This window comes from Oncorhynchus nerka, linkage group LG25, assembly GCF_034236695.1.
Source record: "Oncorhynchus nerka isolate Pitt River linkage group LG25, Oner_Uvic_2.0, whole genome shotgun sequence".
NCBI lineage: Eukaryota > Metazoa > Chordata > Actinopteri > Salmoniformes > Salmonidae > Oncorhynchus > Oncorhynchus nerka.
Window position 1 is genome coordinate 31,716,986 of NC_088420.1, and position 21,857 is coordinate 31,738,842.

General features: G+C 41.5%; 1 protein-coding gene across 1 annotated transcript; it reads left to right on the forward strand.

Annotated features, from left to right (window-relative positions):
* Nucleotides 1-3,964: 3,964 nt before the first annotated feature.
* Nucleotides 3,965-18,314, forward strand: pskh1 (protein serine kinase H1). Its single transcript, XM_029634226.2, has 3 exons — nucleotides 3,965-4,278; nucleotides 6,150-7,316; nucleotides 13,903-18,314. The coding sequence occupies exons 2-3, from the start codon at nucleotides 6,360-6,362 to the stop codon at nucleotides 14,218-14,220; spliced, it is 1,275 nt and encodes a 424-aa protein (XP_029490086.1). The 5' UTR covers nucleotides 3,965-4,278; nucleotides 6,150-6,359; the 3' UTR covers nucleotides 14,221-18,314.
* Nucleotides 18,315-21,857: the final 3,543 nt, after the last annotated feature.

Consider the following 21,857-nt stretch of genomic DNA (forward strand, 5'->3'; position numbering starts at 1 on the left):
CCCTATGGGAAAAATGAATGGTGGAAAAACTATTGGAACCATTTCCCTGTTTGACTGCTAGGTTTTACGGATATTATGACTCATAATGTGGTACTCTATAGGCCGTTGTCATTAAAAAATAATGATAATAACAATAATCTAATGATAATAATATTAACAGTCATAACCATATTCATAATAGTCTTATTATTATCTTTAGAAAGCACATTTAAATTCCATTGTTATTTACCCCATTCGTATTGCATGATGTTCCGTACGTTTTTCATATTGGACATAATTGCCTGTACATTGTGTCGCATACTCAGGAGCACTTCTAGTTTCCAAATTCACAGAAGATACACCCAGAGGAACATCACTGCTCATTTTGCGCCCCTTAAAGAGGCACCAATCTGCTGAATTGCAGTATGTTTTTCATATTGGACATACATATTGCACCATATATTGTTGCCTGAATGTTGTGTCGAAGTTAAAGGAGCATCCATTCTACTCCGGAGCACTTCTAGTTTCCAAATCCACAGAGTTTACACCCGGAGGAGCGCCACTGCTCATTTTGTGCCCCTTAAAGAGTGACCAATCAGCTTAAATCCAATCATTTTTTCAAATTGGACATACATATTACACCGTACACAATTTTCTGTACGTTGTGTCACAGTAAAAGGGGGTCCATTCTACTCAGGAGCACTTCAAGTTGTCAAATCCACAAAGTTTACACCCTTACAGAGTGGTCAATCATCTTAAATGCAGTAAATGTTTCATATTGGACATAAATATTGCACTGTACATAATCAATTGTATGTCTATAAAACCAGGGTCCAGCCTATTCACTATAGTCCCTAGCATACAAAACAGATGAGTTTGAACAAAACGTTTGCTTGGGGCCCCTGGACGCTATATCCCTGGACACTATGGTACAAATACAGCATTCTACAGGAAAAACTATTGATTGTGTCCATAAAACCAGGGTCCAGTCTGCACTTTTGTACTGTCTGTGACTTTAAGTCTCTGCTGAATGACTACTTCAGGACTGTATCATAATTAATTACAAAGGAATAAATGTAATCTTTTAGCTTGCTCTTTGTTTTCTTCCAGTATTAAATAAAACGCCATTGCATACCAGGCTTGCACTCTTGGCTTGCCCTATTATAGAGGTGCCATAATACCAGGTGATTAGGCACAAAGCTAAATGCAAAACAATGGAAACAATGTGACCAGTAGTGTTATTAACTGACCGGCATGGCTGTAAATGACCTAAATTATCCTAATGACGATGAGCAGGCAACCACGTGACGCAAAATAACAAGAGTAAACGCGATTGGTCGACAGTCTGCTGGGCAGCACGCTAATACATGATATGTTTCTCCATTCATTTCCCGCTGGGATTCTTATCTCCTACTTTTCTAACATCTCTGCTGGTTTCTACCCGAGGTAACGCGGTTGCTAAACTAGTCGTCACGCAATGGAGTCGAGAAACCGGCCTATTTTTCTCGAAAGTACGTAATGTCAGGATTTGAACGCTGAACACTATATTACAGAGGACAAGTTAATTATCTAAAATCCTGGAAAATATTTGTATTGTTGAGTTTTTTTGTTCATGTTGGGTTTTTGTGCTAACTCTCAATTTGACTCCTTGAAGGAGAGCTTTCCTTGTCGGTGTGTACCCAGAATGCATCGCGTAGTCCATTGACAGTGTACGGGCAACATACACAGTGTGCGTTATTACGATTCCCAATCTCCTGTTGCAACCTGGTCTCAACATTATTTCGTATTGTTCTGTAAATCGGAGATGCCTAAATTCGTACGATATGTTACGTTTCGTATGGTGTATATATTATTTGTGGGTATACATCACCCATTCATATGATACTTTTGGTCATGTAGTGTATATGGACACCTGCTTGTCGAACATCTCATTCCAAAATCATGGGCATTAATATGGAGTTGGTCCCTCCTTTGCTGCTATAACAGCCTCCACTCTTCTGGGAAGGCTTTCCACTAGATGTTGGAACGTTGCTGTGGGGACTTTGTGCCTCGCTTTGTGCACGGGGGCATTGTCATGCTGAAACAGGAAAATGCCTTCCCCAAACTGTTACCACAAGGTTGGAAGCACAGAATCATCTACAATGTCATTGTATGCTGTTGTCTTAAGATTTCCCTTCACTGGAACTAAGGTGCCTAACCCGAACCATGAAAAACAGCCCCAGACCATTATTCGTCTTCCATCAAACTTTACAGTTGGCCCTATGCATTCTGGCAGGTAACGTTGTCCTGGCATCTGCCAAACCCAGATTTGTCTGTCGGACTGCCAGATGGTGAAGTGTGATTCATCACTCCAGAGAATGCATTTCCACTGCTCCAAAGTCTAATGGCAGTGGGCTTTACACCACTCCAGCCGACGCTTGACATTGCGCATGGTGATCCATTCTGTGAACTTGTGTGGCCTACCACTTCACCCCGCTGTTGCTCCTAGACGTTGCCACTTCACAATAACAGCACATACAGACCTCACAAGCTCACAATGGATCAACATGCGCAATGCCAAGCGTCAGCTGGAGTGGTGTAAAGCTCACTCCAGCTAGGCTCCTTATTCCATGAAAAATCTGCCGTTTCCAGCTACAATAGTCATTTACAACATTAACAATGTCTACACTATATTTCTGATCAATTTTGTTATTTTAATGGACAAAAAATGTGCTCTTTCAAAAACAAGGACATTTCTAAGTGACTCCAAACTTTTGAACGGTAGTGTATCTGGGATCTAACCCAGATATGTAGTTTATGCCTATAGCACTGCGATGCAGTGCGTTGTGCCACATTGAAAGTCACTGAGCTCTTCAGTAAGGCCATTCTACTGTCAATGTTTCTCTATGGCGATTGCATGGCTGTGTGGTCGATTTTATACACCTGTCAGCAACGGGTGTGGCTGAAATAGCCAAATCCACTAATTTTAAGGTGTGTCCACCTTTTCAAATCAAATCAAATGTATTATATAGCCCTTCGTACATCAGCTGATATCTCAAAGTGCTGTACAGAAACCCAGCCTAAAACCCCAAACAGCAAGCAATGCAGGTGTAGAAGCACGGTGGCTAGGAAAAACTCCCTAGAAAGGCCAAAACCTAGGAAGAAACCTAGAGAGGAACCAGGCTATGTGGGGTGGCCAGTCCTCTTCTGGCTGTGCCGGGTGGAGATTATAACAGAACATGGCCAAGATGTTCAAATGTTCATAAATGACCAGCATAGTCCAATAATAATAAGGCAGAACAGTTGAAACTGGAGCAGCAGCACGGCCAGGTGGACTGGGGACAGCAAGGAGTCATCATGTCAGGTAGTCCTGAGGCATGGTCCTAGGTCTCAGGTCCTCTGAGAGAGAGAAAGAAAGAGAGAATTAGAGAGAGCACACTTAAATTCACACAGGACACCGAATAGGACAGGAGAAGTACTCCAGATATAACAAACTGACCCTAGCACCCCGACACATAAACTACTGCAGCATAAATACTGGAGGCTGAGACAGGAGGGGTCAGGAGACATATATGCTGTATGTTACGAATTACAAATTGTATGAGATGTAACGAATTTGCTAAACGTATGATATGTTACGAATTCTAGCTAGGTGGCTAACATTAGCTAGCTTGCTAACATTAGCTAGGCTAGGGGTTAGGATTATGTTTAGTAGTTGGCTAAAAGGGTTAAGGTTAGGGTTAGCTAACATGCTAAGTAGTTGCAAAGTAGCTAATTATCTAAAATGCTGAAGTTGTCCATGATGAGATTCAAACTTGCAATTTTCGGGTTGCTAGACGTTGACGTTATAAACCTGACCAGCCACCCTACTTTTGTTTTTTTGTCTTATGTAACCATACCAAACATAACATACTGTATCATACTTTTAAATTTCCCGGATTAACTTTAGTATACTACGTCTGGTCTATGAGACCAGGCTACCTCCAAAGTATATCTGAAACAAGCCTTGGAGGTCGTACTTACAAAGAAGTTTACAGGGGAAAAAGGTGGTCCCACAAAAAAAAAGTTTTATGAAGCAAACTACCGAGCACTTCAATCTGCTGTTTTGACACCGCCTTTACCCGCGAAATAAAGCCACAAACTTGTTTCAATTTACTCCGAATGTTATCAGAGACAGACGATTGAGCAGTATGCTATGTTTATTATCAACTGGATACAACTTTGAAAAATCCGAACCAAAAAAATGGAGAGAACAGCTGAGTCCTGTTGTGGAGTCTTGCTGTCGTGTGTAGCTAGCTAGCTAACTTGGATATAGCTACGGTGAGATTTTGTTGTTTTGATGCTTCAGAGTCCAGAACAATATGAAATGTACTAATACATGGGTTTTGTTAACCAACAGTTTATGATAAAGGATAAATGTCCCTTTTTAAAACAATCGATCAAGATAAAGTGGCATGGCTGTCAACTTTCTCACGACCTTTTATCTCGCAAATTGTTTAGATTCCTACCACAAACAAATGTACTAAAACAAAACTTTTAGGCCTATAGTTTTAGGTTATGCTACAGAGGAATAGGCAACTATCGTCGGCATTTAGGTTTGCTACATTCATCATGGCCGACAAAGTAACCTTGTTGGCTACACCGCCCCAAATTATACAATGCTGCCACAAACTGCAACAATGTAACATTTTCTCAAATTGGGTTGGATTATAGATTTGATACATGGCGGCTGTTGCCAATGGCACTATTTTCTTAGTTTGCAAGGCCAGTATATGATGTAGCCAGGCCATAGAGAAAGCTAGACGACTGGTGCCCAGAAGCTGTAGGAACCTAATATGCCACAAATGACTTTTTAATTTCAATGACAGTTATGTATGAATCTGCTTTTTATATTAAACACATGTATTTACAGGGTTATGTATTAGTTCCTAGGGAACAACGTGTTTCAGAAGTAGCTAAAATTCTTATAGGCTGTTTCTCAATCATTTAAAAAAATCTGATTTTCTGGTACTCCTAAATTGTATGTTGTGCTTTTTAATGTTGGGAGCACCAGTGCTACATATGAAAAATTTCAATTTAGAGCCCTGCTCGTGAGCGAACCATCCATAACTGCAGATGTCAGTAAATCGCCAACCTTGGCTTTATACCTGTTCAAAGAACACACTACAGGTGTCAGTATGCACCCTTTCAGTTTGTTTGTCAACTCATTGAAGTAGTAGAAGAAGAAAATGTACTACTTCAAAATCGAGATGTCCTCAATGGCGCTGCCGTGCTCTTACAGATGCTATAGTGGGACAGATCCAATAATGTGACGTCTGAGACAAACCTATAGCATAAATGTAAATTAAGCTGGGGGGGCCAGTTGGTGGGATACATGAACCCTTATTTAGCCGTATGTCAATACATGTATGCAGACTTTCTTATCGACATTCTTGGTATGTCCGATTTTTATTTATAATCTTTACCAGAAAAGAGTTGATTCTACTAACATAATTCTTATTTATTTTTTATTTTTTTACCCCGTTTTCTCCCCAATTTCGTGGTATCCAATTGTTTAGTAGCTACTATCTTGTCTCATCGCTACAACTCCCGTACAGGCTCGGGAGAGACGAAGGTTGAAAGTCATGCGTCCTCCGATACACAACCCAACCAAGCCGCACTGCTTCTTAACACAGCGCGCATCCAACCCGGAAGCCAGCCGCACCAATGTGTCGGAGGAAACACTGTGCACCTGGCAACCTTGGTTAGCGCGCACTGCGCCCGGCCCGCCACAGGAGTCGCTGGTGCACGATGAGACAAGGATATCCCTACCGGCCAACCCCTCCCTAACCCGGACGACGCTAGGCCAATTGTGCACTGCCCCACGGACCTCCCGGTCGCGGCCGGTTATGACAGAGCCTGGCCACGAACCCAGAGTCTCTGGTGGTACAGCGCCCTTAACCACTGTGCCACCCGGGAGGCCCTAACATAATTCTTGATTTAATTTTTCATGCCACACCACTTCTCAGTTTAGGTAGGAAATGTGATGCATTTCCACAGCACACAAAATAGGCCTATGTGCTAGGCCTATATGCTACTAGGCATATTTGGTCAAATCAGTCATCTTTTAGGGTGTTGAACTTGGTATTGAACAATGATTTATTTAAAATGTATAATAAAAAATATATTTTACTCTGTATTCTTTCTTTCAGAATTTCCCCATTTTCATCAGTCCACTTCTGTGTGGAGAAGCTATTTTCTGAGTGGCCTGAGTGACACTGATTGCCATTGATAAAGTTGGTTCAGTGGGCCACTGCAGAATTTTGTCAAGAGCATTGGCTGTCTGCTGTGTCTTGATGCTCTTCAGTGCCTGGTTGTTACATGGGCGATGAGGATGTCCTGCTGGTCAGGATTGTGATGTGATGGGGTGCAGGACGAGCAAGGTCCTCCCTGAGCCACCTGGAGATGTCCAGCTAGACTTGGTCAAAAAGGTGGAGCCTCCTAAAACCGACATCTACAAACATTTCATCCGAGACGACGGCAGTGGGAGTAAAATGGGAGGGGAGAAAACAGGCTCTCTCTCTCCACAAGCCCAGGCAGCTTTCCCAGCTACCCGGGCATCCCCGGGTACAGGCCAACCAGAGGCCTCAGACCCACGCAGAAACAAGGTAGCCAAGTACAGAGCCAAGTTTGACCCACGGGTCACAGCCAAATATGACATTAAGGCCCTGATAGGTCGCGGTAGCTTCAGCCGGGTGGTGCGAGTGGAGCACAAGAGCACACGTCAGCCCTACGCTATCAAGATGATCGAGACGCGCTATAGAGAGGGACGTGAGGTATGTGAGTCAGAGCTGTGTGTCCTGCGGCGTGTACGCCACACTAACATCATCCAGCTGATGGAGGTGTTTGAGACAGCTGAGAGAGTGTACATGGTGATGGAGCTGGCTACAGGAGGAGAGCTTTTTGACCGTATCATCGCCCGTGGCTCTTTCACAGAGCGTGATGCTACACGTGTCCTACAGATGGTACTGGACGGGGTCAAGTATCTACATACACTTGGTATCACCCACCGTGACCTCAAGCCTGAGAACCTGCTCTACTATCACCCTGGGGCGGACTCAAAAATTATGATCACTGACTTTGGGCTGGCCAGCACTCGTAAAAAGGGGGATGAGTGCTTGATGAAGACCACTTGTGGGACACCAGAGTACATTGCCCCAGAGATCCTGGTACGGAAGCCATACACTAATGCTGTAGACATGTGGGCTCTGGGTGTCATTTCCTACATTCTGCTGAGTGGAACCATGCCCTTTGAGGATGACAACCGCATGCGACTCTACCGCCAGATCCTCAAAGGGAAGTACAGCTTCTCTGGGGAGGTAAGCATCTATGACCTCACACACTCTCTTCATCCATTTAGTTTCTGATTCTTACTAATTTGCTGTCCTCTCTGCTTCTCAATAATTCTACAACCCCTATCGAGCACTCCTCCCTTGATGTGTTGAGTGCACACTATCTCTCAAAAAACTCTCCTTTTCAGCGGTTACATTTGCTTACGGTTGGCTCCATGTGAACTATAATTCTGATGCTGTGTTTTAACGTTTAGAAACGTCAATAGTCATTCCTTTCAAACTGGTTTTCGAAACATATGTTGATATTCGGTTATTTGTTGGTTTATAATTATTTGAATTCCATTTTATTTCTGTGGGATCAATGCACAGTTTATTTAGAGATAAATCAGATCAAGACGGAACTGTGTGGAATATGGCTGAGCGAGCACATGGATAATATACAGTTGGCTGGGTTTTCCGTGCATCAGCAAGACAGAACAGCTACCTCCGGTAAGACGAGGGGTGGTGGTCTGTGTCTATTTGTCAACAACAGCTGCTGCGCAATCTCTAATATTAAGGAAGTCTCCACACTATTTACCAAGAGAGTTTTCATCTATATTTTTCGTAGCTGTCTATTTACCACCACAAACTGATGCAGGCACTAAGACCGCACTCAACAATGCTGTATAAGGACACAAACAAACAAGAGAATGCTCACCCAGAAACAGTGCTCCTAGTGGCCGGGGACTTTAATGCAGGGAAACTTAAATCCGTTTTACATCATTTCTACCACAGGAAAAAAAAACTCCATACCATCTTTACTCCACACATAGAGATGTGTACAAAGCTCTCCCTTATACCCCCCATTTGGCAGATCTGCATAATTCTATGCTCCTGATTCCTGCTTACAAGCAAAAACTGAAGCAGAAAGTATCAGTGACTCGCTCTATACAGAAGTGGTCTGATGACGTGGAAGCTAAGCTACAGGACTGTTTTGCTAGCACAGACTGGAATATGTTCTGGGATTTATCCGATGGTATTGATGAGTAACACCACATCAGTCTCCGATTTCATCAATAAGTGCATTAAAGATGTCGTCCCCTCAGTGACTGTACGTACATATCCTAACCAGAAGCCATGGATTACAGACAACATCCTCACTGAGTTAAAGGCTAGAGCTGCCGCTTTCAAGGAGCGGGACATTAAGACATGGGACATTAAGACATCCCGCTATGCCCTCTGACGAACCATCAAACAGGCAAAGCGTCAACACAGGACTAAGATTTAATCGTACTACACCGGTTCTGATGCTCGTCAAATGTGGCAGCCCTTGCAAACTATTACGGATTACAAAGGGAATCCCAGCAGCGAGCTGCCGGGTGACATGAGCTTACCAGACGAGCTAAATGCCTTCTATGCTCGCTTCGAGGCAAGCATCACTGAACCATGCATGAGAGCACCAGCTGTTCCAGATGAGTGTGTAATCCTGCTCTCTGTAGCCGATGTGAGTTAGACATTTTAAACAGGTCAACATTCACAAGACTGCAGGGCCAGATGGATTATAAGGACGCATACATACCACCCCATCCGATCCACAGATGACGGAATCTTTATTGCACTCCACACTGCCCTTTCCCACCTGGACAAAGGGAACACCTATGTGAGAATGCTGTTTGTTGACTACAGCTCAGCGTTCAACACCATAGTGCCCTCAAAGCTCCTCACTAAGCTATGGACCCTGGGACTAAACACCTCCCTCTGCAACTGGATCCTGGACTTCCTGACAAGCCGCCCCCAGGTGGTAAGGGTAGCCAACAACATCTGCCACACTACCACACCTCAACACGGGGGCCCCTTTGGGGTGCGTCCTCTCCTGTAATCCCCATTCACTCACAACTGCGTGGCCACGCACGACTCCCAACACCATGAAGTTTGCCGATATCACAGCGGTGGTAGTCCTGATCACTGACAACGATGAGACAGCCTACAGGGAGGTTGTCTTAAACCTAGCCGTGTGGTGCCAGGACAACAACTTCTCCCTCAACATGAGCCAGACAAAAGAGCTGATCATGTACTGGGGCGGGTCAAGGGCTTCAAGTTCTTTGGCGTCCAAATCACTAACAAACTATCATAGTCCTAACACACCAAGACAATCGTAAAGAGGCCTCAACAATGCCTTTTCCCCCTCAGGAGACTGAAAAGATTTAGCATGGATCCTCAGATCCTCAAAGTTCTAAAGCTGCATCATCAAGAGCTTCCTGACTGCTTACATCACCGCTTGGTATGGCAACTGCTCGGCATCTGATCGCAAGGCGCTACAGAGGGTAGTACGTATGGCACACTACATCACTGGGGCCAAGCTTACTTTCATCCATGACCTCTATACCAGGTGGTGTTAGAGGAAGGCCCATAAAATTGTCAGACTCCAACCACCCTAGTCATAGACTGTTCTCTCTGCTACTGCATGGCAAGCGGTACCGTAGTGCCAAGTCTAGGTCCAAAAGCCTCCCTATCAGCTTCTACCCTCAAGCCATTTGACTGTAAACAGTTATTCAAATGGCTACCCGGACAATTTGCATTGACACCTTTTTTTACACTGCTGCTACTCCCTGTTTATTGTCTATAGTCACTTTACCCCTACGTCCATGTGTGTGTGTGTGTGTGTGTGTGTGTGTGTATGTAATATATATATATATATATATATATTTATATATATGGAGCACATTGACTCTGTACCGGTACCCCCTGTATATAGCCTTGTTATTTTATTGTTACTTTTTTCTTACCTTAATTTATTTTTCAAATTTAGCAAATATTTTCCTTTCCTTTGCTGCTATAACAGCCTCCACTCTTCTGGGAAGGCTTTCCACTAGATGCCACGAGCATTAGTGAGGTCGGGCACTCATGTTTTGGCCGATTAGGCCTGGCTCACAGTCAGCGTTCTATTTCATCCCAAAGGTGTTCGATGGGGTTGATGTCAGAGCTCTGTGCAGGACAGTCCAGTTTTTCCACACTGATCTCGACAAACCATTTCTGTATGGACCTCGCTTTGTGCCCGGGGACATTGTCATGCTGAAACAGGGAATAAATCCTTTAGACTGTCATTGTATGCTGTAGTGTGCAGATGTTTCTTCACTGGAACTAACAGGCCTAGCCCGAACCATGAAAAACAGCCCCAGACTATTATTCCTCCTCCACCAAACTTTACAGTTGGCACTATGCATTCGGGCAGGTAGTGTTTGAAGGGGTGTCCACATACATACATATATGTATATATGTAGATCATTTAGTGCCTAAAATACGCGGTTAAATACATTTAAAATAATAATCCCAATCTTTTGCATCTCTCAAATATTGGACAGAAACTTCAGAACAAACTTCCTTTGTAAAACGTTTTCTTTTTTACTATCTGTTGTTTTATGTAGTGGACCTGTTTTTCAATGCGTTTCTATGGGCTAATAGCAGTAATGCCAAATTCAATTATTTATTTGTTTATACCTTAAGGGGTCTTACAATTCCAAATCAAATAATTTGGTATGACAATCTTAAAACAATTCCATTTGATATAGTATTTCTCGCTGATATGAAAGATACGTTCCTTTTGTTTCCAAAACCGAATCGATTGTGATGCGTTAAAACGTTCTGAACGAGCGTCTGGGATCTTAACAATACTCGCCGGCACTGTTGTTCAATTAATTCTGGATGCATTGCATACAGTTGCTAATGTGTTAGCCTGGGTTTCATTTGAATCGAAAACATGTCTATGTGTTTCTGGACTGTGCACAATTATTTCAAAACAAACCCCCAACGTTTCTTTGTGATGTTAGGTTGGAGTTCCTGGCAGCAACTGCAGTATGCTCAATGTGTGTGCGTGTATAAGGGCCTTCTTTGAATCAGACAAGTTCAGCTTCTCTCAGTGGGGGTAACATACATGGGTGTGGCTATGCTTCATTTTATAAAGGCGAAACTTTAATATACATAAGTGAATTTGTCCCAGTACTATTGGTCCCCTAAAATGGTACAAAAAGTTCTGTAATTTCTAAACGGTTCACCCGATATGGATGAAAATACTCTCAAATTAAAGCTGAGTCTGCAATTTAACCTCACTTTAACCTAATTCTACAGAGCCAAAACCAACAAAACATGTGTCAGTCCCAATACCGTTGAAGCTCACTGTATAACTATGTTGTATGATTTATGAATGGCAAGGATATATGAGATCGACTTTTCATTCAGTTCGACACCTTTTGTAAACAAGTCAAGCTTGCTGTTCGTCAGTCAAAGCACAGTAAATAATCTATGCGCCACCACTCCGTGGCTGCATATGAAACATGGCAAGGTCCAATGGTAGCCTTTTTTTCTCGCTGGCCCACTACTGGCTCAGACATGGTGTTGGTTATTAGGATATGTATTAAAAAGTATGGATGGGCGCGGTTATTCAAAAATCTGAACGGACATTAGTATTCATTTTTCTAGAAGAAATACAAAATATAGGACTATTTTAACAATGAAAAGGCTTTGTCTAAAATGTAAAACAATTATGTGACATTGCTACATAGCCTACAACAATAGACTATTACATTCCACATTTTTATAAAACAACAGTTTTATGACAGTTTATTATGAGTAGCCTACACACGTTTTGCATGGTATGGCTTGTTATTGTCGGTCAGTCATTGCAGCACTACAGTCAGATGCTACATGTGTAGCAGTTAAGTGGGAAATCTATAATCAATGCAAAATGGAATTAAAATTCCGGAATTAAATTGGCTAAATGAGAATGTGTAGTCTTCAATGATCAACCAACGGTTAGGCTGTTTAATGTGAATGGAGTTGTTGTAGACAAGGATGGGGAGTGCAGCAAAATAGCCTCAATTAGCTAGCCTAGCCTAATCTAAGGTCTAAAGAGGAATCAACTGGCACGGGTTACTAATATAGCTAGGATTATACCTTTGGCTGCTGGACAATAAAATAAAGTTGATTTGAAAACCAATGTAACATGAGAAAAATGCTGTTTTCAATGACATATTAAAAGTGTTTATAAAATAATTCCCTCAACATTTATATGGTTGTATTCTGGCTAGGCTACTTTGAAACGAGTTAAGACGTGCTTCATGGTTAACTAGTTTCAAAATGCTGACCACCTCCGCTCAGATTCAAGGATGAGTGGTGTGCGGAACAGGCATTGTCTTACGCTCTCCACTCTTGTGACCATTTGAGCTGAACGAACTGTGCATCGAGTATGTCGACAGAATCAAGCCTTTAGATGTTAATATTTATTATCTTTTGTTATATTTGTCAAAAATGACTGGCGTTTAGCCTATATTTATGTCATTAAAAGTCTCATTAAAGTTTGGCTACATTGTCTGGCGCTTCCCTCATGTCAGCATAACTTTGGACATAAGTAGGTATGACGTGCTTCATGGTTAACTAGTTTCAAAATGCTGACCACCTCCGCTCAGATTCAAGGATGAGTGGTGTGCGGAACAGGCATGGTCTTTCGCTCTCCACTCTTGTGACCATTTGAGCTGAACGAACTGTGCATCGAGTATGTCAACAGAATCAAGCCTTTAGATGTTAATATTTATTATCTTTTGTTATATTTGTCAAAAATGACTGGCGTTTAGCCTATATTTATGTAATTAAAAGTCTCATTAAAGTTTGGCTACATTGTCTGGCGCCTCCCTCATGTCAGCATAAGTTTGGACATAAGTAGGTAAAATACGCACATAGGCTTTTTATTTATTTAATTTTAATAGTTAAAAGAACAAATTCTTATTTACAATGATGGCCAAACCAGGACGGCACTGAGCCAATTGTGCACTGCCCTATGGGACTCCCAATCACAGCCGGATGTGATACAGCCTGGATTCGAACCAGGGACTGTAGTGACGCCTCTTGCACTGAGATTCTGTGCCTTAGACCGCTGCGCTACTCAGGAGCATTTTGTGACTTAAAAAAAATACAAAATGTACTTGTCCATTTGGACATCTTATATCTATATTCTTCTTGTCCAACAATGTATTTTACTTGTCCCGGACCAGCGTTATTGTCGAGCCCTGTTATGGGACATGGAAATGTATGCTCTATCCCACCGTGTAAAGAAATTTGACTGCTCATACACTCAGATACAGAGGTACCGAGAGGCGGGACAGACAGCAGACTTCCCTGTCATTGCTCACTTTGTTACTGATAGGCGCCTGTCCTCCTATCAATAGAACACTAGAAGATGCATATTGTTCATTCTAGCGGGGGAAGGCTCCACATTCTTTTTTCTGACTACTGAATTGAAAAGTAGCATAGTTCATTTAAGTAGAAAAACTGGCGAGTCGGCTGTAAAGCAGACAGCCGGCGCTAGTGGAAAACACTGTGTACAGTATAGCAATGTTCAACCGCAGCTGCTTTACATTCTGTTGCCCTCCTGTATGTATTGTTCGTTATAGTTATGTCCCAAAATTCAGCAGGTATCCACAAGTGTGCTAGAGAAATGGACTCTGCCACTTGATTACTTTCACTGAAAATGGATTTGACCCCCCCCACTAGTGCATCATATAAAGCCTTAATTCAAACCATAACAAATTTTGCAGTTCCTCAACATTTAAAGCTCTTTTTCCGTCTCTTCCTCCCTGCTCAGCCATGGCCCAGTGTGTCCAACCTGGCGAAGGACTTCATTGACCGTGTGCTGACAGTGGATCCCAGCGAGAGGTTGACTGCAGGCCAGGCTCTGAAGCACCCCTGGGTCGTCAGCATGGCTGCTTCATCCTCCATGAAGAACCTGCAGCGCTCTATCTCCCAGAACCTCCTGAAGAGGGCCTCGTCACGCTGCCACAGCACCAAGTCTGCCCAGTCTACACGCTCCAGCCGCTCCACCAAGTCCAACAAGGCTCGCCGTGCTCGGGAGAAAGAGCTGCGTGAGCTCAACCGCCGCTACCAACAACAATACAATGGCTGAGTAATAGTTACATGGGCTGTAATTTTGACAAACTCGTAATGTTGCAGGTCTCATTGAGACCACAAGCAGGGACTTATCAGCAGCGGCCTAGAACAGCACTTCAGCTCAGCAATAACTTCAACATCCATCCTAGGCCATTGTGCCACTGAGGCAGTAAACAAAACATCCTCAGATTTCACTATTTTTCCTAGATTCCTATTTCCTCAAGTTTCTTTCCTGTCCTTGTGTGTCTCCTCATATTTATTTATTGTTGTCATGATTATATTGTTTCCGTAGAAATGGTCACTTGAAGCTGTCCATCTAAACGGATCTGTTGAACAGAATTCAAGGTAATGAAGGTTTAGGAAGGGATGTTGAAATGCTTTTCCAACACTGATTCCTGATTATTTGCTGTGAATTTATTATGTTACAAGAACAGTGAGTTACTTGTTTTGGTGGAGATCTATATCTGATTATATCTTGATTTGGACAAAAAATACGATGATACTTTGTGCTAAAACACAAGTATGTCAATGAAGGCCAAAATAAACATTGATTTATTTAATTTTGGTTTAGAAGTCGTATATCCAATCTTATTGTATCCCGACCAGTTGCTTTCATGGATTGCAAATGAAGTTCTCTTTCTTGCCAGGATTCAGTTTTTACAACCTGTCCATTCATGATTTTTTCCCCAATTCGTTCTGGGATTCTTTTTTAACTGTGAGCTTGAAAGTCTGAGGGAGGTTGACTGGAAACTAAATAAGGACGGATGATCCAGCGCTTTTGCATCTGTCGTCGTGAGGATTGATTAGGCTGAAACCTAGTCCTGTCTCTGCACTCTCCTGCTCCTGCTTTCTGAGATGGACAGCATTGTTGTAATGAAGTATACACGTCAAGTGATGTGTAATTTAACAAACTGATGGAGAATAGATCAAATAAATGTCTAACTGATGGAGAATAGACCAATGGTTGAAAGCTCAGTATTCATTTAATTTGTTGTATCAAATATTTCTTTCCAATTTGTTCTGAGTAATGCAGACATCTCATGTTTGTACTGTATTTTTTATTTTTTCTAAATATTTTTATTGAACAAACTATGTAGTTTGACAACAACTAAATTTGTGCTGTGGTGGATGCTTTGCCAGTCGTAAAGCCCACAGACGGGTGTTGGGAGGAGAGACCAATTCAAATCTGGCCTTTCTGCACTATTGTCAAGTCTTAATCAAGAAAAATGACCATAAAATTATAGGATTGAAAATAAATCTTATAACTATTGCTTTAGTCTTTTAAATGGAACTCTTCAATGTTTCAGAGATTTTATTATTTTGGGTGTACCTTGTTCTAGCCTGTGAATGCACTTATTTAAGTGGTGGTTCAAGGGACTGATCTCATTTAACCCACAGTACCATTTTGAGGGGTCATCCAATAGTGTTTTGAAGGGATTAAACAAAATACTTATACCTCTGTTTTTTGTTGACAGGCTTAATTGTTGGTTCTGTATATTAATTACACATGCTCTTGTTAGTTAGCTCCTTTTGTAGTTATCTTTTTGTACTCCCCAACCAAGACACCCATAGTAAGCGATCGGTTTGAATTTGTCATATAGACTATGTACTTTTGAGCAATTTCCGGTGAGAAGCGCTGGTATTTTAAAGTGAATTTTTCAAAGATACTGGAAATCCAACAGAGCCGTATCAGCTTACCTCAATCTCTCATTTGGTAATTCTATAATGTTACATTATTCTCCATCTTCACTCAATCGGTCCTACTGCTGTTATTGTTTTTTATTTTTATTGTTGCACAGTAATGTGCAGTGGTGTCTTCCCCCCACATACTTGGCCAACTGCACCCTCCCCCTCCCCCCTTTTGTTCTCTGAACAGCCTCAAGTTGTCATGGCATGGACTCTAAAAGGTGTTGAAAGCATTCCACAGGGATGCTGGCCCATGGTGACTCCAATGCTTCCCACAGTTGTGTCAAGTTGGGTGGATGTACTTTGGGTGGTGGACCATTCTTGATACACAAGGGAAACTGTTGAGCATGAAAAACCCGGCAGCGTTGCAGTTCTTGACACAAACCGGTGCGCCTGGCACCTACTACCATACCCTGTTCAAAGGCACTTAAATCTCTTGTTATGCCTATTCACCCTCTGAATGGCACACATACACAATCCATGTCTCAAGGCTTCAAAATCCTTTATTAACCTGTCTCCTCCTCTTCATCTACACCAATTTAAGTGGATTAAGCCAGCGTCATCAATAACTGATCAAAGCATTCACCTGGTCAGTCTGTAATGGAAAGAGCAGGTGTTATTAATGTTTTGTACACTCAGTGTATATGAAATGCAGCATACATTGGTACCATGCATTTTCAACGCCACAGAACGAATAATGCCATGGTTTCAGTCACTTGTTGATTGATTGTTTTTGTAACATCAATGCCTTTTATTTTTAACAAAGATTTGGTTTTAATGCAAACATGGAATTCAAAATTATTTTTACATTCTGAAAAAACTGTCTAGGCCTGAAGAGAATAGATTACATTTTTTAAAATGGAGAAAATTGTAAAGTGTGTAATGTGTGCCAAGTCAATGATTAACCAAATAGTATTTGCAAAAGATCTTACGGAATGTAAACATATTTTCCGAAAGTGTTTCCTTTCACCTGTTCTATCTGTATGACACATGCTGTTGTCTTTTTCGGAAGTAGCCAATTCAACACTGTTTCCCGAATGCAATGGTTTTTTATGTATTTTTTTATGTTGTTCATTTGTGTTTAAATGAGTGATAACACAATGATTCTTGTACATTCACTTTTTTTAGCCCTATGGATTTTTTGTTTGGAAGTCCTAGTAAAATACACTACATGACCAAAAGTATGTGGACACCTGCTTGTTGAACATCTCATTCCAAAATCATGGGCATTAATATGGAATTGGTCCCCCCTTTTCTGCTATAACAGCCTCCACTCTTCTGGGAAGGTTTTCCACTAGATGTTGGAACATTGCTGCGGAGACTTGCTTCCATTCAGCCACGAGCGTTAGTGAGGTTGGGCACTGATGTTGGGCGATTCGACCTGGTTCGCGGTCGGCGTTCCAATTCATCCCAAAAGTGTTTGATGGGGTTGAGGTCAGGGCTCTGTGCAGGCCAGTTAAATTCTTCCACACTGATCTCGACAAACCATTTCTGTATAGACTTTGCTTTGTGCCCGGGGGCATTGTTATGCTGAAACAGGAAAGGGCCTTCCCCAAACTACTGTTGCCACAAAGTTGGAAGCACAGAATCGTCTAGAATGTCATTGTATGCTGTAGCGTTAAGATTCCCCTTCACTGGAACTAAGGGGCCTAGCCCAAACCATAAAAAACAGCCCCAGACCATTATTCCTCCTCCACCAAACTTTAAAGTTGCCACAATGCATTCGGGCTGGTAGCTTTCTCCTGGCATCCGCCAAACCCAGATTCGTCCGTCGGACTGCCAGATGGTGAAGCGTGATTCATCACTCCAGAAAACACATTTCCACTGCTCCAGAGTTCAATGGCAGCAAGCTTTACACCACTCCAGCCGCCGCTTGGCATTGCGCATGGTGAACTTAGGCTTGTGTGCGGCTACTCTGCCATGGAAACCCATTTCATGAAGCTCCCGACGAACAGCTCTTGTGCTGATGTTGCTTCCAGAGGCAGTTTGGAACTTGGTAGTGAGTGTTGCAACTGAGGACAGACGATCTTCAATAACAGAACTTACAGTTGACCCGGGGCAGCTCTATCAGGTCAGAAATTAGACGAACTGACTTGTTAGAAAGGTAGCATCCTATGACTGTGCCACATTGAAAGTCACTGAGCTCTTCGGTACGGGCCATTCTACTGCAAGTGTTTGTCTATGAAGGTTGCAGGGCTGTGTGCTCGATTCTATACACCTGTCAGCAATGGGTGTGGCTGAAGTTGCCGAATCCACTCATTTGAAAGGGTGTCCACATACTTTTGTATACACAGTATAGTGTAAATGCCACCAATATGACAAAAGGGTTTTGCTGCAATGTATGATTAAGTGTTTTCCTTATGTGTGGGTCTTGTTACATGTTTAATTCAATTAACTGAGAATTTTAAATACTTTTCACAGACACCAGGTTCTGTTTTCATTTATCCAGTTGTGTTGATGGGTATCGTATTTAGTGAAGATATTTTACAAACGGGCTCCACCACAGTCAATAGGCTGCTTACAGTGCAGGAAATTGAGCCACTGGTATGTTTAAAGAGGACAGACTATAGACTATGGTAACTTGTTATTCAACAACCCTGTCCTTAGATAGCCTTCTAATCAGGTCAGATTTAACACCTACTGTCTCTTACTCAATTCCAATCCATGCACTATTGAGAGAATTCTTTCTAGCTGCATCACCGTCTGGTAAAACAACGACATGCCCTCGACCGTAAGGCTCTACAGATGGTGGTGCGGACGGCTCAGCACAGCCATCGAGGACGTCTACATCAGGCAGTGTCTGAGGAGGGCCAGTAAAATCTGCAAAGACTTCAGCCAGCCCAGCCATGGACTGTTCTGCCCACTACTGTCTGGCAAGCGGTACCGGAGCATCAGGTCTCAAACTAACAGGCTCTGAGACAGCTTCTACTTCCAAGCAATAGGACTATGAACAGCTCATCAAGAGCTGACCTCACCCATCTGTACTGACTCTACCTGCACTGACTATATACACACTACCCACACATCCACAAACACATATACTGATACTCCCGCACCCCTCTACACACACACAGGACTACATTACACAAATGCCACCAGAATCCCTTTCATTGATTGGTACTGATACTGACCTTGCATATAGTGTATATTCTAACATGTATTTATTGTATTCTCATGTGTACTTTTTAATTATTGTGTGTATTTCTTTTATATGACTTAGTGTAACTGGATTGTTGAGGATCATTGCATCTAAAAATCCAAGATGCTGTGAAATTGTGAAACTGCTTTTATCTCATTTACCAGTTGCTGTGAATCATGCTGCATGTTAACTTGATAGACTAGTGCTGATCAGTAGTTTAAATGTAGCCAATAAATAATTTCGATACAGTGTATCTGTATGTGATGGTGGTGGACTCTGCATCCCTGATCCCATCGAATATGCATAAATAGTATACAGCTGTAGCCCCGCAGCAGCCTGTGACTAAAACTAGCCTGTCCCGAATATCATGGATATATTGGAACTAGTGGATATGTGGAGGCTTAAATAAACTGACCTAGTGAGATATACATGGTGGAGGCTCAATCAAGCTAGTCATCTCGATTACTTTATGTCATTCTCGCTGGTATCAAACGTTTAAAAGTGTTAGTAGGAGACAAAATGCGGTTGGACCATCAAATAATTGGCATATACATAACGCTTACAGAATTTTTACATAGTAGAGGATATTGAAAATGTAATCAAAGCCTATTGGATGGGAACTTGTTTTTAATAAGCACATATTTAACGGATCTCGTCGGAATGAGTGGACCAAAGCGCAGCGTGGTAAGTGTTCATGATTCTTTATTTACAAAATAAAAGTACCTTTTTCCAACATAACATAGGTACAGCAGATCCTCTTGTTGTATGGGACAATTGTGCCTTTAGAGGCCATGCAATTCAATACTCATCTTTAAAACAAAAGCAATTTAGGTCAAAAGAGTTCATATTAAAAAAAGAAATAGAAGGACTAACAGTACAGATACAGTAGATAGCAATAAAAACTGTGCCATAGAGGCACAGAATAAGTTAGAGGGAAAACAAAAACAAATGGAGGAACATATTCAAGAAAGATCAAGTGTAATATCTTATTCAAATCAAACGAACTGGATGGAATATGGGGGAAAATGCACCAAATAGTTTTTTAATCTTCAACAAAGATATGGCACCCAAAAATTATTTATAGAAACTTGTTACAAATGATGGAGTCACTCATGATTCACCAAACAATATTTTGAAAGAGTACTTTAAGCATATATTTTTCGTGAATTGTATGGATTTTTTTCTATTTATAATGTAAAATTAATATCTGTACAGAAAGACTCATATGAAGGCCAAATTACAGAGGAGGAACTTCTTGATGCAATTAAAGCCTTTAAGTCCGGCAAAACTCCAGGGCTGGATGGCATACAAGTTGAGGTGTTCCAAACCTTTTTTGATGTACTTAGAGGACCGTTATTAGCCTTTTAACCACTCCTATAAACATTTTAGATGATCAGATACTCAACAAGAAGGTCTGATTTCTTTACGACTGAAACCGGTCCCAAGTGGTAAATATAAAGACCCATTTAAAAAAATTGGAGGCTCCTTACACTTCCGTGTTGTGATGCAAAAAAATCTGGCAAAATGCATAGCGCATGGAATTAAAAAGGTACAGTATTGTCGGATATTATTCATCCTAATCAGGCAGTTTTTTTTACATGGACGATACATTGAAGATAGTATAAGACAAGTACTCGTAACAATAGAACACTATGAAAAATCCAGGAAACCAGGCCTGGTATTCATAGCTGACTTTGAAAAGGCTTTTGATAAAGTACAACTGGAATTTATTTATAGATGTCTGGAATATTTCAAATTTGAAGTTATGTATAGTAACCCTAGATGTAAAATATTAGTATTCAACTGTCAAGAGGAGTAAAACAAGGTTGTCCACTATCGGCATATATATTTATTATGGCCATCGATATGTTAGCTATTAAACTCAGATCTAACAATAATATCAAGGGGCTAGAAATTCAGGGCTTAAAAACAAAGGTGCCATTGTACGCTGATGATTCATGTTTTCTTTTAAATCCACAATTTGTATCCTCCCACAGTCTCATAGAGTATCTAGATACTTTTTCTGTGTCTCTGGATGTCTCTGGATTACAACAAAATTATGATAAGTGTACTATATTACATATTGGATCACAAAAAAATAACACTTTTATGTAGTGTACCAATAAAATGGTCTGACAGTGATGTGGAAATACTTGGAATTCATATCCCGAAAGAAAGAAATGATCTCACTACAATACATTTTAATAGAAAGTTTGATACCATCTTGCTACTGTGGAAAGGAAAATACCTTATTTGTGGAAAAATCACCCTGATTAACTCTTTAGTCATATCCCAGTTAACCTATTTGCTTATGGCCTTACCTACACCTAGCAACTTGTTTTCTCAATTATATTTGGAACGGCAAGCCAGAAAAAACTAAACGGGCCTATTTATGTAATGAATATGAGTTCGGAGAGCAGAAATTATTAAATATTAAAGCATTAGACCTCTCACTAAAGGCTTCAGTCATACAAAAATGATACGTTATAACTTTTGTAGCATATTAGTAAGAATGTCTCACCCCTTTTTTCCTCTATTCAGATGGGAACCTCTCACTTTCGGTTATTTGAAAATTAAATAATCTCCAAAATAACACTGTTATTTAGAAGGCCAGCATCCCGGAGTTGCATCTTCACTGTTGACGTTGAGACTTGTGTTTTACGGGTACTATTTAATGAAGCTGGCAGTTGAAGACTTGTGAGGCGTCTGTTTCTCAAACTAGACATTCTAATGTACTTGTCCTCTTGCTTAGTTGTGCACCGGGGCCTCCCACTCCTATTTCTATTCTGGTTAGAGCCAGTTTGCTCGGCCAATAAAGAGTGATACAA